General features: G+C 42.2%; 1 protein-coding gene across 1 annotated transcript in view; it reads right to left on the reverse strand.

Moving 5' to 3' along the window:
• AK9 (adenylate kinase 9) overlaps positions 1–24660 on the reverse strand; it is a 135128-nt gene that overhangs the window by 95087 nt on the left and 15381 nt on the right. The window contains exons 4-5 of the mRNA XM_082251583.1: positions 23823–23875; positions 8561–8657 (exon numbers count right to left, since the gene is read on the reverse strand). Coding sequence (XP_082107709.1) covers positions 8561–8657; positions 23823–23875 — 150 coding nt within the window. The remainder of the gene's footprint in view (positions 1–8560; positions 8658–23822; positions 23876–24660) is intronic.

The following is a 24660-nucleotide window of genomic DNA, read 5'->3' on the forward strand; positions in this document are numbered from 1 at the left end:
AACAGGGCGGGACACGCAGCAGGTGGCTTCTGTCAGAAGTTGAACCGATCATTCTCTGGGCAGAGAGGAATCTTCTAGACCTCAGAGCAGTGTATCTTCCGCGCAGGCTAAACAATCAAGCGGACATTCTCTCCAGATCTTGTCTGGATAACAACGAATGGGCCCTGCATCCACACGTATTTCACCAGATCGCCAATCACTGGAAATATCCTCAGGTGGATCTGTTCGCTACACCACGGAACTCCAAGCTTCCCAGATTTATCTCCCGTTTTCCACACCCCCAGATGGAAGCAGTGGATGCTCTGACATGCACCTGCGACTTTGACACAAGGTATGCCTTCCCACCTCACCCTTTTATTCTAAAATTCTTCCTGAGGCTCCTGAAGGAATTAGTACACATCCTGGCGATTCTCCCTTATTGGCCCAAGAGACCTTAGTTTCCACTAGCCATGCGGCTGTCTGTGAGCACACCTCTGACACTTCCCCTGTTCCCTCAACTTCTACAGCAGGGCAGAGTCTCTCCTCCAAACCCACACAGATTGGATCTACGGGTGTGGAAATTGAGTGGCAAAGGTTTGAAGCCTTAGGCTGTTCCCCGGAAGTCATTTCGACACTCCTTCAAACAAGGAAACCATCCACAAACTCTGTCTACTCAAGAGCCTGGGAAAAGTTCCAAACTTTTGCGGCTGGAAAAAAATTTCGATTGATTCTCACCTTCAGTCTCCAATATTTTGGGTTTCCTACAGACCGGACTTGACCTAGGCCTAGGTCTCAGTTCATTAAAGGTCCAGGTGGCCGCATTATCAGCGGGAACAAATTCAAGATGGCCGGCAACCCTCTTGTAATTACCTTCCTTAGAGGGGTGTTAAAGTCACGCCCTCCTGTCAGACGCACCATTCCAAAATGGGACCTAACTCTAATCCTGGAAGCCTTGGCGGAACATCCTTTTGCTCCTATGGAACAAATATCGATTTGGAACTTATCCTTAAAGATGGCCTTTATTCTAGCCATTACATCTGGCAGGAGGATATCGGACTTGCAAGCCCTGGGAATTGGAGAGGATCACGTTTCTTTCTTTCCATATAGAGTGGAACTGCGACCTATTCAAGGTTTCACCCCTAAAGTCGCTACCGCAAGTCACCTCAGGGAACCATGGGCCTTGCCAGTTTTTTTCCCAGTCAGAAATAGACCCAAGCTTGGACATAGCGAAAGTCCTCAAGAAGTATCTCGAGGCTAAAGAAAAATTTAGAACATCTAAGAGGCAAGTGGTTAACATGAGTTTGAATGTGATTGCCTAATCCTGAACACAGCTACATCCCCAGTTAAAGAGGGTGTTCATGCTTATGCAACCACATTATTTTAGTTTTTATTTTTACTTCCCCTAAAAGATTTCAGTTTGTTGGTCAGCTGAGTTTTACAGTTTATAGGTCACAATAAAGGTGGAAAACGTTTTGAAATTATTTATCTTTGTCTAATTTTTTTACATCCCAGAAACCTGACATTTTAACAGGGGTGTGTATAATTTTTATTTCCACTGTATTTCCTACATTGCAAACAGATGCCTTTCTCGTGTTCTTTGCCTTTTTAATGTGATTTATTGAGTGTGATAACAAATAAGGATAACATAAAAACACAATCAACAATAGCTTTTTTTTTTTAACAAAATCCTACTCTGAATACAATGCAGCCATTTATTTCAGCTGTGTCTATTTTCCACATCCATACTTTTCCTATTCTCATCCAATGTACTTGATGCTAGGAAAATATGGAGTCTTACTGCCCCTGCAGGGCGATTGTTCAGGAACCAACTAGAAAATAATGATTCCTGTAACAGTGTGAAGGCAGTTAATGATTTATCGTCCCCTCTTAGGCTGCACACAAGCCACAGTATGCTTTTGGCTATCATTCCAATTAGAGTTAAAGTGATTGTAAAGGTTAAAATTTTACTTTTTAAAAATAACAAACATGTGATACCTGCTCTGTGCAATGATTTTGCACAGAGCAGACCTGATCCTCCTTTTTTGGGGGTCTCCCCACTGGCGCTCCTGGCTCCTCCCCCCGCCAAATGTACCCATAGCAAGCCGCTTGCAATGGGGGCACTTGTGCGAGCTTGCTCCCTAATTGGCTCGGCCCCATCCCTGACACTGTCTGTGACTGATAGCAGCAGGAGACAATGGCTCCCACTGCTGTCTCTGAGCCAATGAGGAGGGAGAGAGAGGAGAGAACCTCTGCTCTCATGTACAGTGCTGGATTGAGATCAGGTAAGTATAAAGGGGGGGGGGGGGGGCGGGAGTGGAGGCTTCTGCACGCAGGTTTTTTTACCTTAATGCATGGAATGCATAAGGGCAGGGGTGTCAAACTCAATTTCATCATGGGTCGCACAAGCATTATGGTTGCCCTCAAAGGGCCGGTTATATCTGTAAGATTAGATGTCCAGAGCACCCAACGCCCCCTTACACCCTTACATGAGATGTCAAGAGCCCCCCACCATCCTAAGTCAAGAGTCACCCACCCTTTCTTACATCAAAATGCACCCCCTTACCTTTTGCTAATGCCAGAAATAAGACGTGGGTGGATAATGCTAGAAAGAAGATGTGGGTGCACCAAAGTGCAAGGTCTGGAGGAGGACCAGAAGAGGGCTGGAGTCAGCTTACAGAGTCTGCTGAATGCTGAGACCAGGGGAGGCAAAGACAGTGTGGTGTTGTGGCTGCACAGAGAGGTGCAGGATCTGTAGGAGGAGTTCTGCCCTCCTTTCTGGACTGCAGAGAAGGGGGGGGGGGAGACGAGCCTTTCTGCAGCAGCACAGACAAGCACAGGATCTGGCAAAGGCGTTCTGTCCTCTCTACTGCCGACTACTGAGACAAGATGGGGGCAGAGACAAGGGAGGTGCCACAGCTGCATGAGAGGTGCGAGGGGCACATGAAATGGGCTAGGGGGCTGCATTCGGGCCGCGGGCCTTGTGTTTGACACATTAGGGTAAAAAAAAAAACCTTCAGCCTTTGCAACCACTTTAACATTAGAGTTAAGGGTGAAATTAGGTTTAGCAAAACGTACAAACTTATTGGTAAGTTTCACCTCCTAGAAAATTAGTGGGTGGGACCCAGGCAATTATCTGGGGGGTGGAACTTACCAATATGGGTATCACATTGTGTATATGAATAAGTGTTTGGTCATTCACATGTTTGGCTCAGATGAAGAGGGTTCTCCATTGAAACGCATTAGCCATTACAGACATTGTCTGGTATTCCAATACTGATTGATTGCAGCAGAACTAGTGATGATCTCCTATATTTTACTTTTATGGCCTTTCCAATACAAGCGCCTGCATCATCCTGTTTTTAGCCCTAATGCCGAGTGCCGAGCTCCTGAAACACGCTGGCTGTTTGTTTCAAAATAAAATCTTTTAAAAAAAAGCTGGTGTGGCACTCCCAGCCTTTCAAAATTTCAACGACCACTCTGGGGGTCTAGCAAGACCCCACAGTTAATGGTGAGCAGCCTCTAGTACCACAAACCACCTATTCCATCAAAACATATCTGCATAAGGTTCAGCATTCCTACATCACAAAGATTGCCTTTACTTTTTATGACATGAATATCTATATCATGTATTTGTGAGTATAAAACTTGTGGCTTTTAATCTTTCAGTAAATTTTATTATGGTAATGCGATAGGTCGGTGTGTCCTTCTCTTGATGTTGTTTTGAAGTGCATATAAGGATACCCATTGTCTTGAGGAGGCAGCAAGTCTTAAAGCATATCACTTCAGCGCAGGAGAGTATTCTTTGAAATGAGGGTTTACGCCAATGTTAGGACAGCTTATTAGGTTTGGGTTAGGGCTAGTGGTAAAGCTAAGGAAACTAAGCATGTCAAAATAAAATTGAGGGTAACAAAAAAAAATGCTTTACATTTTAATTGACGTCATTTTTCCCTATATTGACACTTTCAATTATAATGAAAAAAATTCCAGTATAACTCCAACTGAAAGCCCAATCTGTAATTAAAAGCATGATTACCTTGAGAAATACAAGATGTTAACACAAAGATGAATGAAGTTCACAAGCCATGGGAATTGTTCTGAGCACTTATTAGCAAAACACCTTGGCTGCTAAGGGTGTCATTTAATTAAAGGGGTCTAAACTCAAGAAAAAAATGTAGCATACTACGGCTTTCCAGAACCAAGAGAGCTGAATTAGCTGTCCTTTTTCTGTTTCAATCGTTTTTTTATTGCAAGTGTTTTACAAAGGTAAAGAGGTAGACAGAAACATATAAAAATAAGGCCTACAGTCGGCCTCGCTTAAATAATATGAGACTAAACAAAGTGCCAAACCGTGACGCAGGCGGCATACAGCATTAACTTATTTATTAAATAAAGAGGGGGGGGAGAACCCAAATTGCGAATGAAAATATAAGCTATACAGTGGGAGGAGAAGCGAGCATCCCTTAGAAAGAAACCCCTCCTCCACTTGCCTAGCCTGTAGGGGCAGAGAGAGAAAAGTGAAAACCAATAAACATAAAACATGGTCTTCCAACCATACATTAAATAAAAAGCACTTTGCTTAAAAAAGAGAAACAAAGAGAGGGTGCTCCGAAGTCCAACCATCCTCAAGGAATAGATGGAAAGAGCAGGTAGAGCCGGAAAGAAAAGGGAAGAAAAGAAGAGGGGGGAAGTAACGAGACCCTTGCTCGCTCGCTTCCGCTCTCCCGACACTCCTCTGCTTCTAGTGAGTCAGCTTGCAGATCGCAACGTCTGATGATTCGGTCAACCAAGGCTCCGGGATCCGAACTACAGCTATGTGCCGTTCGGAATCCATTAGAACAAACACCAGGCAGGCTGTATGTAAGTTCAAACAGGAAGACTTTATTGGAAGTACACAACACACTTTTATACAGAATTTGAAACATCCCGCCCCCAACAACTACTTTCCTATTGGTCAATTGTAAAGTACATGTTGTCCTCCTTCAGGTCCTCCTTAGCCATGCAAATGAGGACTTGAAAATGAGTCAGCAGGGATTGGTCCGATAGCTTGATTGGAAGGACTGTTATGTGTAATGAGACAGAAGCCCCAGGGGGCAATCAATGTACACAATAGCCAGACACAGAACAATGGAGCCGTCTGGAGCCTTAAGACAGTGCAGAAGACCCCCCCACTGTGTAACAGATTTCAAGGAGGAACACCTCCGCATTCCAAGGTCCATGACAAAGAAAAATATGAAAAATAAATAAAAGTAAAAGAAGGAAAGAAAGAAAAAGAAAAAAAAAAACAGAGGAAATCAAAGAGAAGAAATTAAGATCTCCACCCTGTTCGCACCTCCGACACCCAACAGAGTACTGCCTATACAGGAGTTTCATTACCGCCAACTCAACCACAGGTTTCTTCCAAGCTGTGGCATTAGCAATTTTGGCCACCAGAAACATAATGCAAAGTCTGCGAATAGCGGGGTATCCCCTCCACAGGTTCATTAAGTAAAGCTATTTGGGGAGCTTTGGTAACATTTACAATGGTCACGGAGTATATTCATTTGTGGGCTCTGATCCAGGAGCGCTGAACCTTACATGACCACCACGCATGGAACATTGAGCCCACCTTGGCTGTCCTTTTTAAGCTTTGTTTCTTTACCTAGTGATCCTGCTAGTAACACGCTTCCTGTTCTAGGTGAAAATGCTCACGCATTGTACTGTATACATGGATAAGCAGTGTTGTCACCCCCCTCTCTTTTTCTGCATACCATTGGGAGAGTGTTTTCTAGTCGACAGAGAGAATTGGGAAAAATGCTGACGAATAACGCTCAACAGAGGCAAAGAGCGCAGGAAGTTTTTTGGCAGGATCAACAGTATATTTTTGCAAATATCAAACAGATATAACAAAACTCTTTTTTATCTATTTAAAAGACCAAAATAGAGCAAATAAAATAAGTTAGGAATTACATACACTATAAGCTGCTATTGGAAAGCAAAACCCATAAGTAGATGAAATCCTTACAATATACTGTAAATCTAGCTGAAACGTTTTTTCATGGTGGAAAGTGCTGGATGCCATATGTTTTGACTACTGTCTGTGTTCAGTAGAAAACCTTTACCTCACTTCCTCTACCACCATCAACAATATCACTGAAAGAGGAAGTTAAGGCAAATTTCCCCTATGAGGACAGTAATAAAAACCTGGGAGATAGTCCTTCTCCACCCTGTTCAAAGCTTTGTCTGAAGTTCCATATTAACTGTTCAAACAGAAAAGTGAAACGTCTTATTACTTTACATGATTGTTTTCTTAATTCAGCTTTTCGTGAGTTGTAGTATGTTTGCTCTAGGTCAAAAGTGCTCAACGTATTTTATGTTGTTGCCCTAAAAGCAATGCTTTTATTTCAGCTGGAACGTGGGAGAATGCAGTTCCGACACCTTTAGCACTAAATTTATGTAATGAAAAAGGGGTACTGGGGTATGCTGGCAGGAATCTATTTTTGTGTGAGGGTCTATTGTTGCTGAGGAGGTCTATTGTTGCTGGGGGGTCTATTGTTGCTGGCTGCTGGGGGGTCTATTGTTGCTGGCTTCTGGGGGGTCTATTGTTGCTGGCTTCTGGGTGGTCTACTGTTGCTGGCTTCTGGTAAATCTGTTGATAGTGCTGGGGGTCTATTGTTGCAGGGGTGGCCCTATTGTTGCTGGAGTGGTATTTTGTAAGGTGCGGTTCATTGTTTCTGGGGGGGGGGGGTATAATGTTGTGTAGAGGATCTATTGTTGCTGGGGTGGGTCTAGTGTTGCTGGTTGGTATCTATTACTTCTGGGGGGTCTATTGTTGCTGGCTGCAGAGGATCTATTATACTGCTTTTCTTGTTATCATTAACAAATCCCATACAAATTATTTAGCACCACAAACTGATACTTGGTTCTGTATACTCTAAAAGGGCCGGTACTGGGAGGTGGGTAGGGGGTGAAACCAAGAGACGGTGTTTAGAGGTGGGTAGGGGGCGGAGACAAGGAGCGACTCAGAAGGGGGAGTTCCTGCACCTATTGCCTGGTAAAAAAGCCCAGGCAAAATTTGCTCAGACCCCCTAACTAATTTTTGTAAGCACACACGCTATATTTCTTGTGTATTATATGTATTTTGGGTTCTGATTCACAGCTTGCCCATCTGTGATTTAGTTTATGCTCACTAAATGTGAACAAATCACTCAAACTGCACATTTAGTGCCATACAAATATTCAAATTTCTAGGCTCTCATTCGTAGTTTGTGAATTAATGTAGATGGGAACTCTGAAAATGAATTGCACATTCCTGGTGTACTTAATGTAAGACAGGTGTAGGGAAATCAGTCATGTACAGTGTGGCAAAGCGTTGCCCTGCCAGGCAGTGCTGTATCCTGGCCTAGGCCAACAAGGCTCAGGCCTAGGGCAGCACTTTGCAGGGGGGCAGCAAAAAAGCTGCACCCCACATGGAAAAAAAAACAGCCTCCTCCTGGCTCTCACACAAAAAGGGTCCCCACCGGCTTGCGCTACACTTTTAGTATAGTGCCAGTCCTATGGGGCAAATCAGTCTGGCACCCCCATAAAGCGGTCACACTGCTACCTGCCAGTACTGATGGGCACTAATAGGCTTCACTGATGGCCACTGATGAGGCTGCACTGATGGGCACTGATAAGCTGCACTGATATGATGCACTGATAGGCTGCACTAGTGGCCACTGATCAGGCTGCACTTGTGGCCACTGATGAGGCTGCACTAATGAGTCTGAACATATGGGAACTGATGAGGCTGGACTGATGGGCACTGATAGACTGGTTGTGGTCTGTGGTTTACAGGTGTCAGGGTGGGTCATAAACAGGAAGGGGTGTGGCCTTTACAGGAAGAGGTGGGTCATATTTAAATTAGGTGCTGCACAAGTTTAGTCAGGCCTAGGGCAGCACCAAACCTAAATACACCACTGCTGCCAGGGTCTAGAATTGGTTTCTTACCAATTGGGTTGAGGGGCTCCAGGGAGCTTGTGTCATGAAGAAGAAACTGGCTTTTCAGTTTCCTCAGGATTTTCTAAAATCCAGTTTGGGACCGAGAGCCTGGAGATTTCTAGGTGATCCGGGTGGGATGAAATCTCCAATCCTGGGTCCAGCTATTCAGAAAAGCCAGTATACTAATTGGTCAGGTGTGTGCTAGGCTTTTGGTGGTAACCTGACCATGGTTCTGGGCTCCACCCCGGCAGACAGGAGGTCTGTCCCAGGAGTCAGGAGTGCGCCACATGGGAGCCAGTGAAGCAAGAGGCTGCTGGCTGTATGCACCAAGTTGGTCGGTAAACATTCTGTAGGAGACAGGCAAGGACCTGGAGAGTAAGGCCAGAGCAGCAGTGCTGCAAGTACAAGCTAGAAGGGCTGAATGTTATTTATGTTGAAGGAGAAGAAATGCTGAAACCCCCTGCGAGGGAAACCTATGTTTGTGTTTTTCCGAACTTTTTTAATAAAAATGGGCAGGAAAAGCCCTTAAAAGAAAACAAGTGAGTGGCAGTGTTCTTAAATGCTCTACCTTTGATGCTAGTTCTCACAACAGTATAAAAATCTTAAACAGAAAGCAAATACATACCATAATGGGCAACTTCTTCAGAATTAATCTTGTCCACAATCATCTGTACTATTAGTTCTTCCTGAACACTTTGACCTTTGTACAAGTGTTCTAGAATCTGCATGTTAACATGATAAGGGTTTTAGTCAGACATGGGAGTAAGTCACACATGTGCAAGTCACAAGCAAGTCTCAAGTCTTAACCTTCAAGTCTCAAGCAAGTCCCAAGCTACTGTGGTGAAAAGCAAGCAAGTCAAGTCGAGTCCCTGCTAGAAGTCAAGCAAGTCAAGTGAAGTCATTTATTTTAGTCAAGTCACAAATCAAGTCAAAATACTGATCTACCCCAATTTTCACCTTTAAATATGTTAAAAGTCAGTGGTCAGGAAAGGTTTTGTTTTATTTTCAACATTAACAAAACTGCTTAGTGCTCTTTTCTTGGCATATTAAACACTTTGAATGCCCAAACAGCTCAAAATCCTTCGTCCGGTCCTGTTTCAACACCACAGTCACTAAAAACATGTTAAGTATTTCCATTGTTAAACAGCCAGTGTCCTAAAAATCAGAACACACTGAGGTGTTTTAAGTGACTGTGGTGTCAGAAACATAACAGGCACATTCATTTTGCTTTAACACATCTTGAGAAAATGCAAATATTTAAGAACTTAAAAGAGTAAAATCATTTAGAGTCATATGTCTCGAGTCAAAGTCAAGTCTCAAGTCATGAATACCAAGTCAAAGTCAAGTCGAGTCTTTTATTCATTTTAGTCAAGCAAGTCTCAAGTCCTCAAACTGGTGACTTAAGTCAAGTCATGTGACTCAGGTCCCCCACCTCTGGTTTTAGTGTAACAGCTCTTGGCATTGAGCAGTCCATTTATGAAACTTCAGCTAGTTGTATCGTTAATGACAGAATTTGTGCAAACAGATTTTAACTATTCTTTTGTTTACATTTGACCCATACCTACTTTTGATTTAAGCAAAACAGATACTTCAGATGCTAGTGGTCTGAATTTTCTTCTTATGTCTATTCTCTGCCTGGTTGGTGTTCTGGGCTCTAAATCCCCATTCCCTGGACTTCTACCCTTTGCTGCAGTAGAAAAAGTATCACTCTGCCAGATGCATTCTCTTTGATGTAAAATGTTAGTAATAAATAATGAGAGTAAGGTTACCTTGTAATTGGAATAGTAGTTGAGTTGACCTAGCAACTCAGAGATCTGGAATACCCAAGAAATATAAAAGTTTTATATATATACAGTACAGACCAAAATTTTGGACACACCTTCTCATTCAAAGAGTTTTCTTTATTTTCATGACTATGAAAATTGTAGATTCACACTGAAGGCATCAAAACTATGAATTAACACATGTGGAATTATATACATAACAAACAATTGTGAAACAACTAAAAATATGTCATATTCTAGGTTCTTCAAAGTAGCCACCTTTTGCTTTGATTACTGCTTTGCACACTCTTGGCATTCTCTTGATGAGCTTCACCTGAAATGGTCTTCCAACAGTCTTGAAGGAGTTCCCAGAGATGCTTAGCACTTGCTGGCCCTTTTGCCTTCACTCTGCAGTCCAGCTCACCCCAAACCCTCTCGATTGGGTTCAGGTCCGGTGACTGTGGAGGCCTGTAATGTTCTGGTACCTTTGGGTACCCTAATTACTCTTTCATAAGTGTATGCACCCCACCATTCTCTTTTGGTAAGGTGCGCATACACCTTTAAGACTGATGCTGTCATCACTGAGCGCCGGACTGGATGGCTATTTAGATCGCCGGCTCTCACTCACATGTGTTCGTTCAAACTGCTTTGTGCCTTGATGCTAACCTGTCTTGAAGCTCTCATGCTTGCAAGCATACCTCGCTGTCGGAACCACGCTGCGCTGATCCCTGTATCCCGCTACCGGATCATCCGCTCTTGCCGAACCTCTCCTCTGCTACATTGCTATTAGTGATAAGTACCCCACAGGGGAAACCTCTATAACCTTTATACTAAAGCTTACACTATCTAGCTCTGCATACTAAGGACTATTACTACATCTGCATTATCTAAGATTGCTAGCTCTTGAGCCTACTACCACCTGTTCTTGCACTGGGTTGATCTCTCTTGTATGTCCACCTGCTACTCTGTCATCTACTACCATACATGATTGCTAAACCTATCTGCATCCCATCTGCTACTATCTTACTTTCAAGAACATTTCCTTTCAAGTGTCTGTCATCTACCATCTCTACCCAACCTGTCTCTTCAGCCTATCATCACTGTGTTACTATATACATAAGTCACTCTAGGAAACATCTTATTGAGTGTGTGTATTTACTTGCTGAATTGAGATCATCCACACATGATGAGTCATTGAGAGTTGGGAATGGTGTCTCAGCATTTCTCTACATGACTACTGAAGTGGAATATTTCTGCAGCTGAAAATCCACATCATACGTAAAACGCAGGAGCGTTACAGATTGAACGAACCACAAATGGATTCAGCAGAAATAACCACTCAGATGACACAATTAAAACAGCAAGTAACTGCGTTAATACACGCACTTGCTGAATTAAAAGAAGACAATCGGGCTCTGTCGCAGCAGGTAATTAGACTGACACAACTTACCACTGCTCCCAAGATAAATCCTCCTTTGGTATTTACAGGCGATCGCAAAAAATTTCGCGAATTTAAAAACGCATGTGAGTTACTTTTCTTGCTAAAACCCCGTACTTACCTTACTGATCACATTAAGGTTTGTACTATTATTTCTTACCTAACAGGTGATCCTCGGGCCTGGGCAGACTCTCTTTTTGAGAAAAACGACCAGCTTCTCAACTCCTATGCCTTGTTCCTAGCAGAACTCACTAGCCTATATGATGATCCCAATAGGCAGAGTACTGCCGATCTTCAATTAAGATCCTTGAAACAAGGTAGGAGACCTGTAGAAGACTTTGTCGCAGAATTCAAGAGATGGACCCTTGATTCAGAATGGAATGATGCATCTCTGAAAACCCAATTTAGGCTTGGCCTATCAGAGGCCGTTAAGGACGAGCTCGCCCGAGCGGATCTGCCAAAAACCCTGGATGCATTGATACAACTCAGTATCACCATAGATACAAGACTACGAGAAAGAAAGGCTGAGAAAATGGGAATGCCATTATCCAGTTCTTCTCGGATTTCGGCCGTTGACCCCGTTCCTATGGAGGTAGGAACCATACGCCCACCTCTATCAACTATGGAAAGAGCCAAAAGACGATCTGGTAATCTCTGCTTGTACTGTGCATCCCCGGATCACAAGATAAACGTCTGTCCCCTAGTCTACAAAAAGAAGGGTGAGTGTTCACATGTCCTCCTAGGGGGATTGACAACTTCAATCACTAACCCTTACCTTTCTGTTTGCTTAACATTACAGTGGGACCAGAACAGGATTACTACTAAGGCCATGATTGACACAGGATCTTGTGGAAATTATATTGACATACGTTTTGCTGCTTTAAATAAAGTTCCTATTATTTCTAAACTTAAACCTGTCTCAGTAAGTCTTATTAACGGTGTTCCTTTATCCTCTGGTCCGATCACTGATCAGACACAGGCACTCCTAGTCACTACTAACGGGTCACATATGGAGACCACTACCTTCGATCTAATACCTTCACCCCACTTTCCTATTGTTTTGGGACTTCCCTGGTTGCACACACATCAACCAACCATAGATTGGAAGGAACGGACCCTGACCTTCCTCTCTTGCTATTGCGAGGGTACGTGTAACCTCCCGTCTTTCGTGAAAGATCCTGTCTGTGGTGACAGATGAGATTGCACCACTATGTTATCAGGATCTCTCTGAGGTTTTTCTTGAGAAAAATGCTCAAGCACTACCTCTCCATCGAGACTATGATTGTAGCATTGATCTACTCCCAAATAGCAAATTGCCGTTCGGTCATGTTTATCCTCTTTCACAGGATGAACTTTCCCATCTCAAAGACTATTTGGATGAGAATTTGGAAAAAGGTTTTATTAGACCTTCCACTTCTTCCACAGCAGCAGGACTCTTTTTTGTCCGCAATAAGGACTCAAGTCTCAGGCCTATCATCGACTATAGGCAATTGAATGCTATTACAATAAAAGATCGCTATCCTCTACCGCTTATCTCTGAGCTCATTGAGCAGGTGCGTGGAGCTACCTATTTTTCAAAATTGGACCTGAAAGGAGCATACAATCTCATTCGAATCCGTGATGGACACGAGTGGAAGACTGCATTCAGAACCAGATACGGATTGTTCGAATATCTTGTAATGCCATTCGGGCTATGCAACGCCCCTGCAGTTTTTCAACGATTTATAAACGATATTTTCAGAGACTTACTAGATGTCTGTGTTGTGGTATATCTGGACGATATACTTATATATTCACGATCCCTGTCTGAACACATAAGACATGTAAGACTAGTATTAGCGAGATTGCTTGCACACAACCTTTATGTGAAACTGAAAAAATGCTTGTTTCATAAAGAAGAGGTACTCTTTCTAGGCTACATCATATCCAAAACAGGAATCGAGATGGACATGAGTAAGATATCCTGCATTCAGGATTGGCCTACACCAACCACACGCAAGGCGCTACAGCGATTCCTTGGATTTTCGAATTTCTACAGGAAGTTCATTAGAAACTTCTCTGCCATTGTGAGACCCCTCACACAGCTCACTAGCATTAAAAAAACATTCAAATTTTCAGATGAAGCAAATAAAGCTTTTCACCTGTTAAAGACAAGGTTTACTTCTGCTCCCATACTACGCCATCCAGACCCATCCCTCCAATACATTCTGGAAGTAGATGCGTCAAACATGGCAGTAGGAGCAATACTCTCCCAACGACCAACTCACACTTCACCACTTCATCCAGTCGCCTTTTTTTCTAAATCCCTAAGCAGTCCCGAGATAAATTACCCCGTGGGTGAAAAGGAACTGCTTGCTATAAAATTGGCTCTGGAGAATTGGCGACATCTACTCGAAGGCACCCAATTACCAATACTTATATACACGGACCATAAAAATCTCCAATATCTTCAGACTAACAAAACTCTCTCGCACCGACAGGTACGATGGTCACTATTCTTTCTAAGGTTTAACTTCCTAGTGACCTACACACCTGCAGATAAGAACAAAAAGGCGGATGCACTATCACGACTAACTGAAGAAAACTACTTTGAAATCCCTTCCGTTCCTATAATACCTCACAAACGCATTATTGGAGTTGTCCGTTCCTTGAAGGAAGAGGTTTTGCATGGTATAAGTTTGGATTCACCCCCACCACAACTAAATACTGATGCAGAAGGCTTCTTCTACTACAACAACAAACTTTACACACCACCTACCATACGCACCAAGATCTTGGAATTATCGCATGATGTGCCTATGGCAGGACATATGGGTATGACAAAGACTCTTAATCTGATTACCAGGCAATTCTGGTGGCCTGACATGAAAACATCTATACAAAAATTCGTCTCTTCATGCAATGTCTGTGCCAGGTCCAAAATTGACACTACGAGGCCATCCGGTCTACTATGCAGTCTACCAATACCCCAAACTCCATGGGAAGTTGTGTATTTGGACTTTATAGTGGAATTGCCTCCTTCCAAAGGATTTAATACCATCTTAGTGTCAGTGGACCATCTGACAAAAATGGCACATTTCATTGCTATTCGCAGACTACCTTCGTCCAAACAAACGGCAGAACTCCTGATGAAACATGTCTTTAAGTTACATGGTATCCCAAAAACTCTTCTGTCTGACCGTGGATCACAATTTATTTCCAAGTTCTGGCAAGAACTATGTCACATACTACGGATCGAGCGGAAGCTCACTTCTCCTTACCATCCGCAGACCAACGGACAGACTGAAAGAGTCAACCAATGCATCGAGCAATATTTACGTTGTTACACTTCTTACCAACAGGATGATTGGGTGGATCTTCTCCCTCTGGCAGAATTTGCCTACAACAACGCAACCCACAGTACGACCAAGCAGAGTCCGTTCTACTTGAACTATGGGTTTCATCCCTCTATTCTTTCACCACGCATCCTTCCTTCAAATAACCCAGTAGCTTCAGACTATCTTACCCAAATAAAGGACTCTCTGGGTTTGCTTAATACTACCATTGCACACGCTCATAGTCAACAAAAGAAGTACTATGATCTTCGCAGAAGACCTTCTCCTCAGTACGCTATCGGGGACCTCGTTTGGCTCTCAACAAAAAATTTAAGACTGAAAATCCCTAGCAAAAAGCTTGGACCTCTGTTCTTGGGACCTTTCCCAATCAAGAAACTTATTGGAAAAGCTGCAGTACAGCTTACATTGCCAATAGACCTCAAAATACATCCCATTTTCCATGTGTCGCTACTGAAGCCCCATGTTACTGACCAAGGAATAAGGCCTACTATCCCACCTCCTCCTCCTGTACAAGTTGAAGGTGGAGAAGAATATGAGATAAAAGAGATTCTGGATTCTCGTATCCACAGAGGAAGACTTCAGTACTTGGTTCGATGGAAGAACTATGGGCCCCAAGACGACACCTGGCTAAACACCTCTGACATACATGCCTCTAGATTAATCCGCAATTTTCATGCAGTCCAGCTCACCCCAAACCATCTCGATTGGGTTCAGGTCCGGTGACTGTGGAGGCCTGTAATGTTCTGGTACCTTTGGGTACCCTAATTACTCTTTCATAAGTGTATGCGCCCCACCATTCTCTTTTGGTAAGGTGCGCATACACCTTTAAGACTGATGCTGTCATCACTGAGCGCCGGACTGGATGGCTATTTAGATCGCCGGCTCTCACTCACATGTGTTCGTTCAAACTGCTTTGTGCCTTGATGCTAACCTGTCTTGAAGCTCTCATGCTTGCAAGCATACCTCGCTGTCGGAACCACGCTGCGCTGATCCCTGTATCCCGCTACCGGATCATCCGCTCTTGCCGAACCTCTCCTCTGCTACATTGCTATTAGTGATAAGTACCCCACAGGGGAAACCTCTATAACCTTTATACTAAAGCTTACACTATCTAGCTCTGCATTATCTAAGATTGCTAGCTCTTGAGCCTACTACCACCTGTTCTTGCACTGGGTTGATCTCTCTTGTATGTCCACCTGCTACTCTGTCATCTACTACCATACATGATTGCTAAACCTATCTGCATCCCATCTGCTACTATCTTACTTTCAAGAACATTTCCTTTCAAGTGTCTGTCATCTACCATCTCTACCCAACCTGTCTCTTCAGCCTATCATCACTGTGTTACTATATACATAAGTCACTCTAGGAAACATCTTATTGAGTGTGTGTATTTACTTGCTGAATTGAGATCATCCACACATGATGAGTCATTGAGAGTTGGGAATGGTGTCTCAGCGTTTCTCTACATGACTACTGAAGTGGAATATTTCTGCAGCTGAAAATCCACATCATACGTAAAACGCAGGAGCGTTACAAGGCCAGGTCATCTGGCGCAGCACCCCATCACTCTCCTTCTTGGTCAAATAGCCCTTACACAGCCTGGAGGTGTGTTTGGGGTCATTGTCCTGTTGAAAAATAAATGATGGTCCAACTAAACGCAAACCAGATGGAATAGCATGCCGCTGCAAGATGCTGTGGTAGCCATGCTGGTTCAGTATGCCTTCAATTTTGAATAAATCCCCAACAGTGTCACCAGCAAAGCACCCCCACACCATCACACCTCCTCCATGCTTCACGGTGGGAACCAGGCATGTAGAGTCCATCCGTTCACCTTTTCTGCGTCGCACAAAGACACGGTGGTTGGAACCAAAGATCTCAAATTTGGACTCATCAGACCAAAGCACAGATTTCCACTGGTCTAATGTCCATTCCTTGTGGTCTTTAGCCCAAACAAGTCTCTTCTGCTTGTTGCCTTTCTTTAGCAGTGGTTTCCTAGCAGATATTCTACCATGAAGGCCTGATTCACACAGTCTCCTCTTAACAGTTGTTCTAGAGATGTGTCTGCTGCTCGAACTCCGTGTACCATTGACCTGGTCTCTAATCTGAGCTGCTGTTAACCTGCGATTTCTGAGGCTGGTGACTCAGAACTTATCCTCCGCAGCAGAGGTGACTCTTGGTCTTCCTTTCCTGGGGCGCTCCGCATGTGAGCCAGTTTCTTTGTAGCGCTTGATGGTTTTTGTGACTGCACTTGGGGACACTTTCAAAGTTTTCCCAATTTTTCGGACTGACTGACCTTCATTTCTTAAATTAATGACCTTCATTTCTTAAAGTAATGATGGCCACTCGTTTTCCTGTACTTAGCTGCTTTTTTCTTGCCATAATACAAATTCTAACAGTCTATTCAGTAGGATTATCAGCTGTGTATCCACCTGACTTCTGCACAAAACAACTGATGATCCCAACCCCATTTATAAGGAAAATTTTAAAGAAATCACACTTATTAAACCTGACAGGGCACACCTGTGAAGTGAAAACCATTTCAGGTGACTACCTCTTGAAGTGTAACTCTACAATTTTCATAGTCATGAAAATAAAGAAAACTCTTTGAATGAGAAGGTGTGTCCAAACTTTTGGTCTGTACTATATATATATATATATATATATATAACATTTTTGAACCAAATGTAGCAAACTGGTCTTCCTTTCATGTTTTCCATGTTCGTCCTTCAATGTTTTTCCAAGCCTAAATATATGCTTCACCTGCATGAGGGTTGTAGGCTTCCCTTCTCTAATATCTGCAATTTCAGTAAGTAAGTGGCTGTTTTGCACAGCTGTATTGTTTAAAGTATAACTTTTGTTAAAAATGACCTTTTTTATCAATCGGCAGCTGTAATTTTCTGATAAATCAATGCAATATGGCTACCTGAAGGTGTTCTGTACACAGAATGTGTATAGAATGCCCCCCAAAAGCATAATTTCCTGCTTGTATGATTGGCTCACTAATTTTCCCAGAAGTCTGCCCTAAGATTCAAGTCAGATTTCAGGCACCCCTTGCAACAAAAATGTAATTTTTGGAGAGATACTTCCAATAGGAAATCAAACTTAAAGGGATGCAGGCCCAGCAACTTTCCTCATTAGAGCACTGGAAGTGCACAGCTGATTGATAATTATGAAATCACTCCCATTAGATTCACTTTCAACATGGACACAGACAGACACACAGGGATTTCTTCAGAATAACAAAAGCTAGAAATCTGCAACAAAGTTTGTTAAAATCCTTGAGGTAAACATAGATCACCCAGAGGGGAATGTTTTTTTTTCTCAACAAAAGTTGAGTTATGCTTTATAAACCATATAACATAAACGTGAATGTTCCTTTGTACAATCTGTCTAGATAAAAAAAAATAAAAAATTCAGTCTGGGGTTTATGCAGACTAGTTGAACCACCCAACTTTATATATTGGAGCCAAATCATGTGGTAAGATTTCTTCTGCTGGATTCCTGCTCTACATATTTGTTTTGACCAATACAATGAGTGTCAACTGTCCTACCATTTTTCTTTTACAATATCTGTTAAATGACTTTAGGAGGGATGGATACCGCTGGTGTCCTCAAGAAATAGATATAATAAAACTAATTCGTAAACCAACCATTATATATCTACCAAAACGAAAATAATAATTTGGGGGACAGATTGTTTAAAGCGCAGAGCTTAGGACAAAAAAATTTGCAGTTTTCCTGATTCCAACTTTATTCGTTTAAAAATGGCATTCTGTAAATAAGTCAAATATCTGTGCAGGAAGTTGAAATGATCTGACTTACAAGTTTCATATTATTGCATATTATTTCTTAGGCATTCACTTCACTTGTGATAATGCTAAATAGGTACTGCCCTGGAATTAGCATGCAGCTGTTGAGTCAGACAATGGAAGCCTTCATCAAAAAGTTATTTAGGTGGATAACAATTAACAAAAACAAGACACTGTCACATAATTAAAAAAAAAAGCTCAACAAAGCACATACAGTACCTGCAGATGTGTACATAGCCCATTGCATTAGGGTGTGCACCCCAAAGCTCAAACACATGTGTATATGTACTAACAGTGTCCATAGAGCAGTGGACCGTGTCAGTAGGGCAGATATTGGTGTCAGTAGGGCAGTGGACGGTGTCTGTAGTTTTTTTTTTTTTTTTATATATTTTATCATTTTTACAGTTCTATTTTTGTAATTATTTTTTTAATAAGGATGTGTGTTATTTTATGCATATGTGTACATTTTATGCATGTACAGTATACTGTATATGTGTCTTTATGTATACACTATATGCATTCACATCAAGTGTGGTGTACATACACACAAGCTTATAGCACCTTTATAAAGGATATACAGTATGCAGCATAATATCGTTTGTGATCCAATTATCTACATTCGATCATCTTTATATATATGGTTTTTAGAAAATTTGTTGTTTTTTGCCCTAATTAAGGAGATATACTGTATTATATCTCCAAAATAGACTGGATATGTTTACACAATAAAATAAAGCAGCTTTGAATAATGCCTTTCCAATCTAAATCTGTTTATGAAATTCTCCCCCGAAGAACCACCAGACTACATTTGGTGAAGCTGCTGACTCTAAATCCCAGCTCTCATTGACAGCTTGGGCAATCAACATACTGTAGTTCCCGATGATGAAATCAATATGTCAGTTTTGACAAAGTGATCACATGCATGCTAGAAGCTTATTTAAAAAAAACACTTTAGTTTGCAGTGTGTGGGAGATTAGCTCGTGGCGGGTATGGATGACCCCTTGAGGGGGTTTGTTACACAGGGAGATAGCCGAGAAGTGGTTGCAAACAGTTTGGTTTATTCATGCAATTTTCTTCACACAAGACTGCAAGCGTCAAAAACATCAAAATAAAATAAAACACAAAATAAATCCTTGCCACTGTGGGTGGCTACCTTCTCACATACAGGAACTTACCTACGGAGTCTGTCTCCAACCTACTGTTGGGCAAACTTTGCTGATCCTACAGCAGACACTCAATAGTCCATTTATTTTCTCTTCTCACAGCACATGTTCATTGGACTTTCCTTTCACATAGAAAACATCCCTTTGTTTGTCTCTTCACACTCTTCACATAGCAACCATTCCTTTGCTTGTCTCTTCACACAGCAAACAGTGCATTTATTTCTTTCCACATAGAAATAGTCCAAGACCTCACCTTGAGTAGTCTTCAGTCTTAATTAATTTCCCCTTCACACAGGAAATGTCCATTGGTTTCTTTTCACATAGAAACGATCCAAGACCTCACCTTGAGTAGTCTTCACACTTGTTACCCTCCTCAGCGCATATCGCTTCAGGAGGTCTTCCCCATGCTCACACAGCTTTCAAGGGGCACACATCTGACTGTCCTCCTCTCCCCATGCCCACACAGCATCAGGAGGCAGCAATCCTTCTCCCATGCTCACTCAGCGTCGGGAGGCACACATCTGACTGTCCTCCTCTACCCACACAGCGTCAGGAGGCAGCAATCAATAGACTTCCTTTGGACAAATTATAGAGGCCTTAACTTCCTCATTCCGAACAGCTGAAGGCCTTTCAACTTGCTTAAGCCGTCCTGGCTACCTTTTCAGCCGACACCCTATAGTAATTGGTGAATTTTCTAAACCATGTGGAAATGTATCTCCTGTCTGTGACTACATCCACAGATTTACCTGACTTCCTGTCACAAGTGCTACAGGTTTAATGCTGTAATTACCAGATCGCAGCAACATAACAATCAAATAACATAACAATAAATGCATTAAAACATATATGTTCTTTTTTTAACAGGTTTATTAGTTTGAAAACCTAAATACCTTTTTTTTTTTTAAGAGGAGTATGGGATTCAATGTTTTTCCCTAATTATACTTACCTAGGTGGATGCAGCATCGATCCGATGCTGCATCTGTCCCCCGGAGCCTCTACACTGAGAACCGAGTGATCCTTCACTCGGTTCTGACAGCTCCCTGAGCAGACAGCTGCTGACTGTCAGTCACAGCTCTCCTCTCTGCCCCCTCCTCGCTCACTGGAGAGCTGGACTGTGGAGGGGGGCAGAGTGGCTGGCTCAGGCTCTCAGTGTCTCGCTGAGAGGCTGAGCTGGGTGTCGGTCCAGGCACCTGGCGGATCCCGATTCCATGATCGTGATTACGCGGTGCCTGGACCGACATCTGTGACGTCAGCAGAGAGCAGACTTCAGCCTGCTCTCTGCTGAAAATGGGTCACATGAGTGCAGAACAAACTGCACTCTTGTGATCTATAGGAGATCTACATCCAAACCAGCTTTGGCTGCATATCTTCTTTAAGCAGTGAACCAAAAAGATGTATATGTCCTTAAAAAATAATTTAGCTATGCAAATGAGTCACTGTGTAGTCAACAAACAGATGATGATGCTGCTAAATTTGATCTGAGAATTTAAAGTAGAACTATAGGCAAAACTTTTTTTTCATTTTGGATAGAGCAAGGGAGAGTTATAACCACTGTCAAGTTTTTTTGCCTTCTGTGTCCCATTGCAAAGATTTCTCTTCACCATATTTTGGTTGGTGAAGAGAAATCTTGTCCTATCTCCAAACAGAAAGTGAGAGGAAATCCCTGCAAATTAAGGGAATTCCTTGGGGATCCCCAGGTCACCAGAACTAGTATCCACATTGGAAGATTTACCCTCTATTACTTTTCTGGGGACAACCTAAAATTTGGGGTTTTCTTTTACTTTCACTTTCAATGATAATGGTAAACAGGACAAATAGAGAGATTGAATCTCCTTAACGGGGGCACAGACCGCAATAAAAACTGTCAGGGGTTCTAATCCCTCTCCACTCTGTCCAAAATGAAAAGAAAAAGTTTTGCTTTTAGTTATACTTTAAGCATCAACCTCTGGGCGTGAAAAAGTTAGGAACTGCAGTATCTCACAAAAGCGAGTACATCCCTCACATTTTTGTGAATATTTTACTATATCTTTTCATGTGACAACACTGAAGAAATTACACTTTGCTACAATGTAAAGTAGTGAGTGTACAGCTCGTATAACAGTGTAAATTTGCTGTCCCCTCAAAATAACTCAACACAGAGCCATTAATGTCTAAACCGCTGGCAACAAAAGTGAGTACACCCCTAAATTAAAAATGTCCAAATTGGGCCCAAAGTGTCAATATTTTGTGTGGCCACCATTATTTTCCAGCACTGCCTTAACCCTCTTGGGCATGGAGTTCACCAGAGCTTCACAGGTTGCCACTGGATTTCTCTTCCACTCCTCTATGACGACATCACAGAGCTGGTGAGTGTTAGAGACCTTGCGCTCCTCCACCTTCCGTTTGAGGATGCCCCACGGATGCTTAATAGGGTTTAGGTGTGGGGACATGCTTGGCCAGTCCATCGCCTTTACCCTCAGCTTCTTTAACAAGGCAGTGGTCGTCTTAGAGTTGTGTATGGGGTCATTATCATATTGGAATACTGCCCTGCGGCCCAGTCTCTGATGAGAGACTACTGCCCTGCTTCAGTATGTCACAGTACATGTTGGTATTCATGGTTCCCTCAATGAACTGTAGCTCCCCAGTGCCGGCAGCACTCATGCAGCCCCAGACCATGACACTCCCACCAGCATGCTTGACTGTAGGCAAGACACACTTGTCTTTGTACTCCTCACCTGGTTGCCGCCAAACACACTTGACACCATCTGAACCAAATAAGTTTATCTTGGTCTCATCAGACCAAAGGACACGGTTCCAGTAATCCATGTCCTTAGTCTTTTTGTCTTCAGAAAACTGTTTGCAGGCTTTCTTGTGCATCATCTTTAGAAGAGGCTACCTTCTGGGATGATAGCCATACAGACCAATTTGGTGCAGTGTGTGGCGTATGGTCTGAGCACTGACAGGCTGACCCCCCACCCCTTCAACCTCTGCAGCAATGCTGGCAGCACTCATATGTCTATTTCCCAAAGACAACCTCTGGATATGATGCTGAGCATGTGCACTTAACTTCTTTGGTCGACGATGGCGAGGCCAGTTTTGAGTGGAACCTGTCCTATTAAACCGCTGTATGGTCTTGGCCACCATACTGCAGCTCAGTTTCAGGGTCTTGGCAATCTTCTTATACCCTTGTCCATCTTTATGTAGAGCAACAATTCTATTTTTCAGATCCTCAGAGAGTTCTTTGCCATAAGGTGCCATCTTGAACTTCCAGTGACCAGTATGAGAGAGTGAGAGCGATAACACCAAATTTAACACACCAGCTCCCCATTCACACCTGAGAACTTGTAACACTAATGAGTCACATGACACCAGGGAGGGAAAATGGCTAATTGGGCCCAATTTGGACATGTTTACTTGTTAGAGGTGTACTCATTTTTGTTGCCAGTGGTTTAGACATGTGTTTAGACATGTGTTTAGACATATTTTGAGGAGACAACAAATTTACACTGTTATAAAAGCTGTACACTCACCACTTTACATTGTAGCAAAGTGTCATTTCTTCAGTGTTGTCATATGAAAAGATATAATAAAATATTTACGAAAATGTGAGGGATGTACTCACTTTTGTGAGATACTGTATATGTCCATTGATTCATATATATAAGACTTTGCCCAGCAGATTGCAGTAAAGCATCTACTTTTTTATATATATTTATATATTATATATGTCATAATATATGCCTTTTTAGTACATTTTATACCAACATTAAAAAGCATTCCACTTTATTCCTCTAAGCGCCTGAAGAAGCGCGCCTGTCGTGAAACAAGTCAAGCAGGGCTATGAACTGGACATCATCAGCCCTTTAAGTAGCTACCATTGGATATTGGGGAACTGGGGATCCATCTCCCATGCTGTTTGTTGCCTTATCCATTTTGGGGGGACTATACCTATGTTGAGGGATGATGGTGTCACCAATAGTGTGTACAGTTGTTTACTAAGCTAATATGTGTTTGTACTAATGGAATTAGTTACATTTTTACCTTTTGTAATTTCCATAAAATATATTTACATTTCATTAATACCCGAGTTTGTTGTGCCATTAAAGTCATACCTTTCCTCCAATAAAATTTAACATATTTTGTTTATAATATTAGGTGCCATACTACTGTGCTCTCAGCTTCCACTTACAGTATAATTAGTACTTTTTTTTTCCTGAGTGCAGATTTGCTTAGTTTTATAATTTTTTTATAGACACTGGGCTGATTGACCAATCCAACCAAAATATGGTCAGAAGACTGTCACCTAATGTTTATGGGCACCTTTAGCTTGGTTTTATTCTAGCACATTTTCTTTGTTCCATTGAATTTGTACTTGTATTTAGACAGAGTATACTAACCATATTTCCTTGCTCGGTTCCTTTCTTTATGTGTTCATTAATCAACTCTTGGGCTGGAAAACAGTTATTAAACAAGTTTAACATGTGTAATAAATGTGCATTTTACACCACTTTTCTTTAATAGCATATATTAAAATTAACAAAGACAATTAAAAAATACATTAATTAACAGGAGATAATTACAAAATACATTTATGGGTCTAGTTATATAAACCTTCTCTCATAGTAATACAGTGCTGGCATTAATGAGTTCCTAGAGATGTGGTAAAGCAGCCTTGCTTTGCATAATGAAGATGTGCTAAAAATGTATTGCGATTTTCAATAAAAAAGGTTATATTTCACGGAGCTAAAAGGACCAGTCCAACATTGTTTTTAGGGACCAGGGGGACTTAGTTATGAGAGTGTTAGCAACCAGATTCTCCCATTGAAATGGGAGGAAAAAGTAAGAATCCAGTTGGCTGCTCTGGAGAACTTTCCTCAGACATTTTTTATAAAGGAAGCCAACAGCTGTAACCAGGGCTATCTTTCAACTGTATTCACCAAGGCGTTTATGGTAGCTTTTCTATGACTGTAGAACCCAGCACATTAGAGCTGATTTACTAAAAGAGTGAAAAGCAAATTCTTGTTTACTTACTTCATCCACCCATGATTGGATAATTGACTTAAATATCCAGCCCCACAGTTTATTGTGTTAAAGCGGAGTTCCACCCAAAAATGGAACTTCCGCTTTAGGTATTCTAACCCCCTGACATGCCACATTTGGCATGTCATTTTTTTTTGGGGGGGGGGAGCGGGTACCTAGTTTTGACAGGTACCCGTTCCCACTTCCGCTCGGAGC

This window comes from Pelophylax lessonae (assembly GCF_965119305.1).
Source record: "Pelophylax lessonae genome assembly, chromosome: 3".
NCBI lineage: Eukaryota > Metazoa > Chordata > Amphibia > Anura > Ranidae > Pelophylax > Pelophylax lessonae.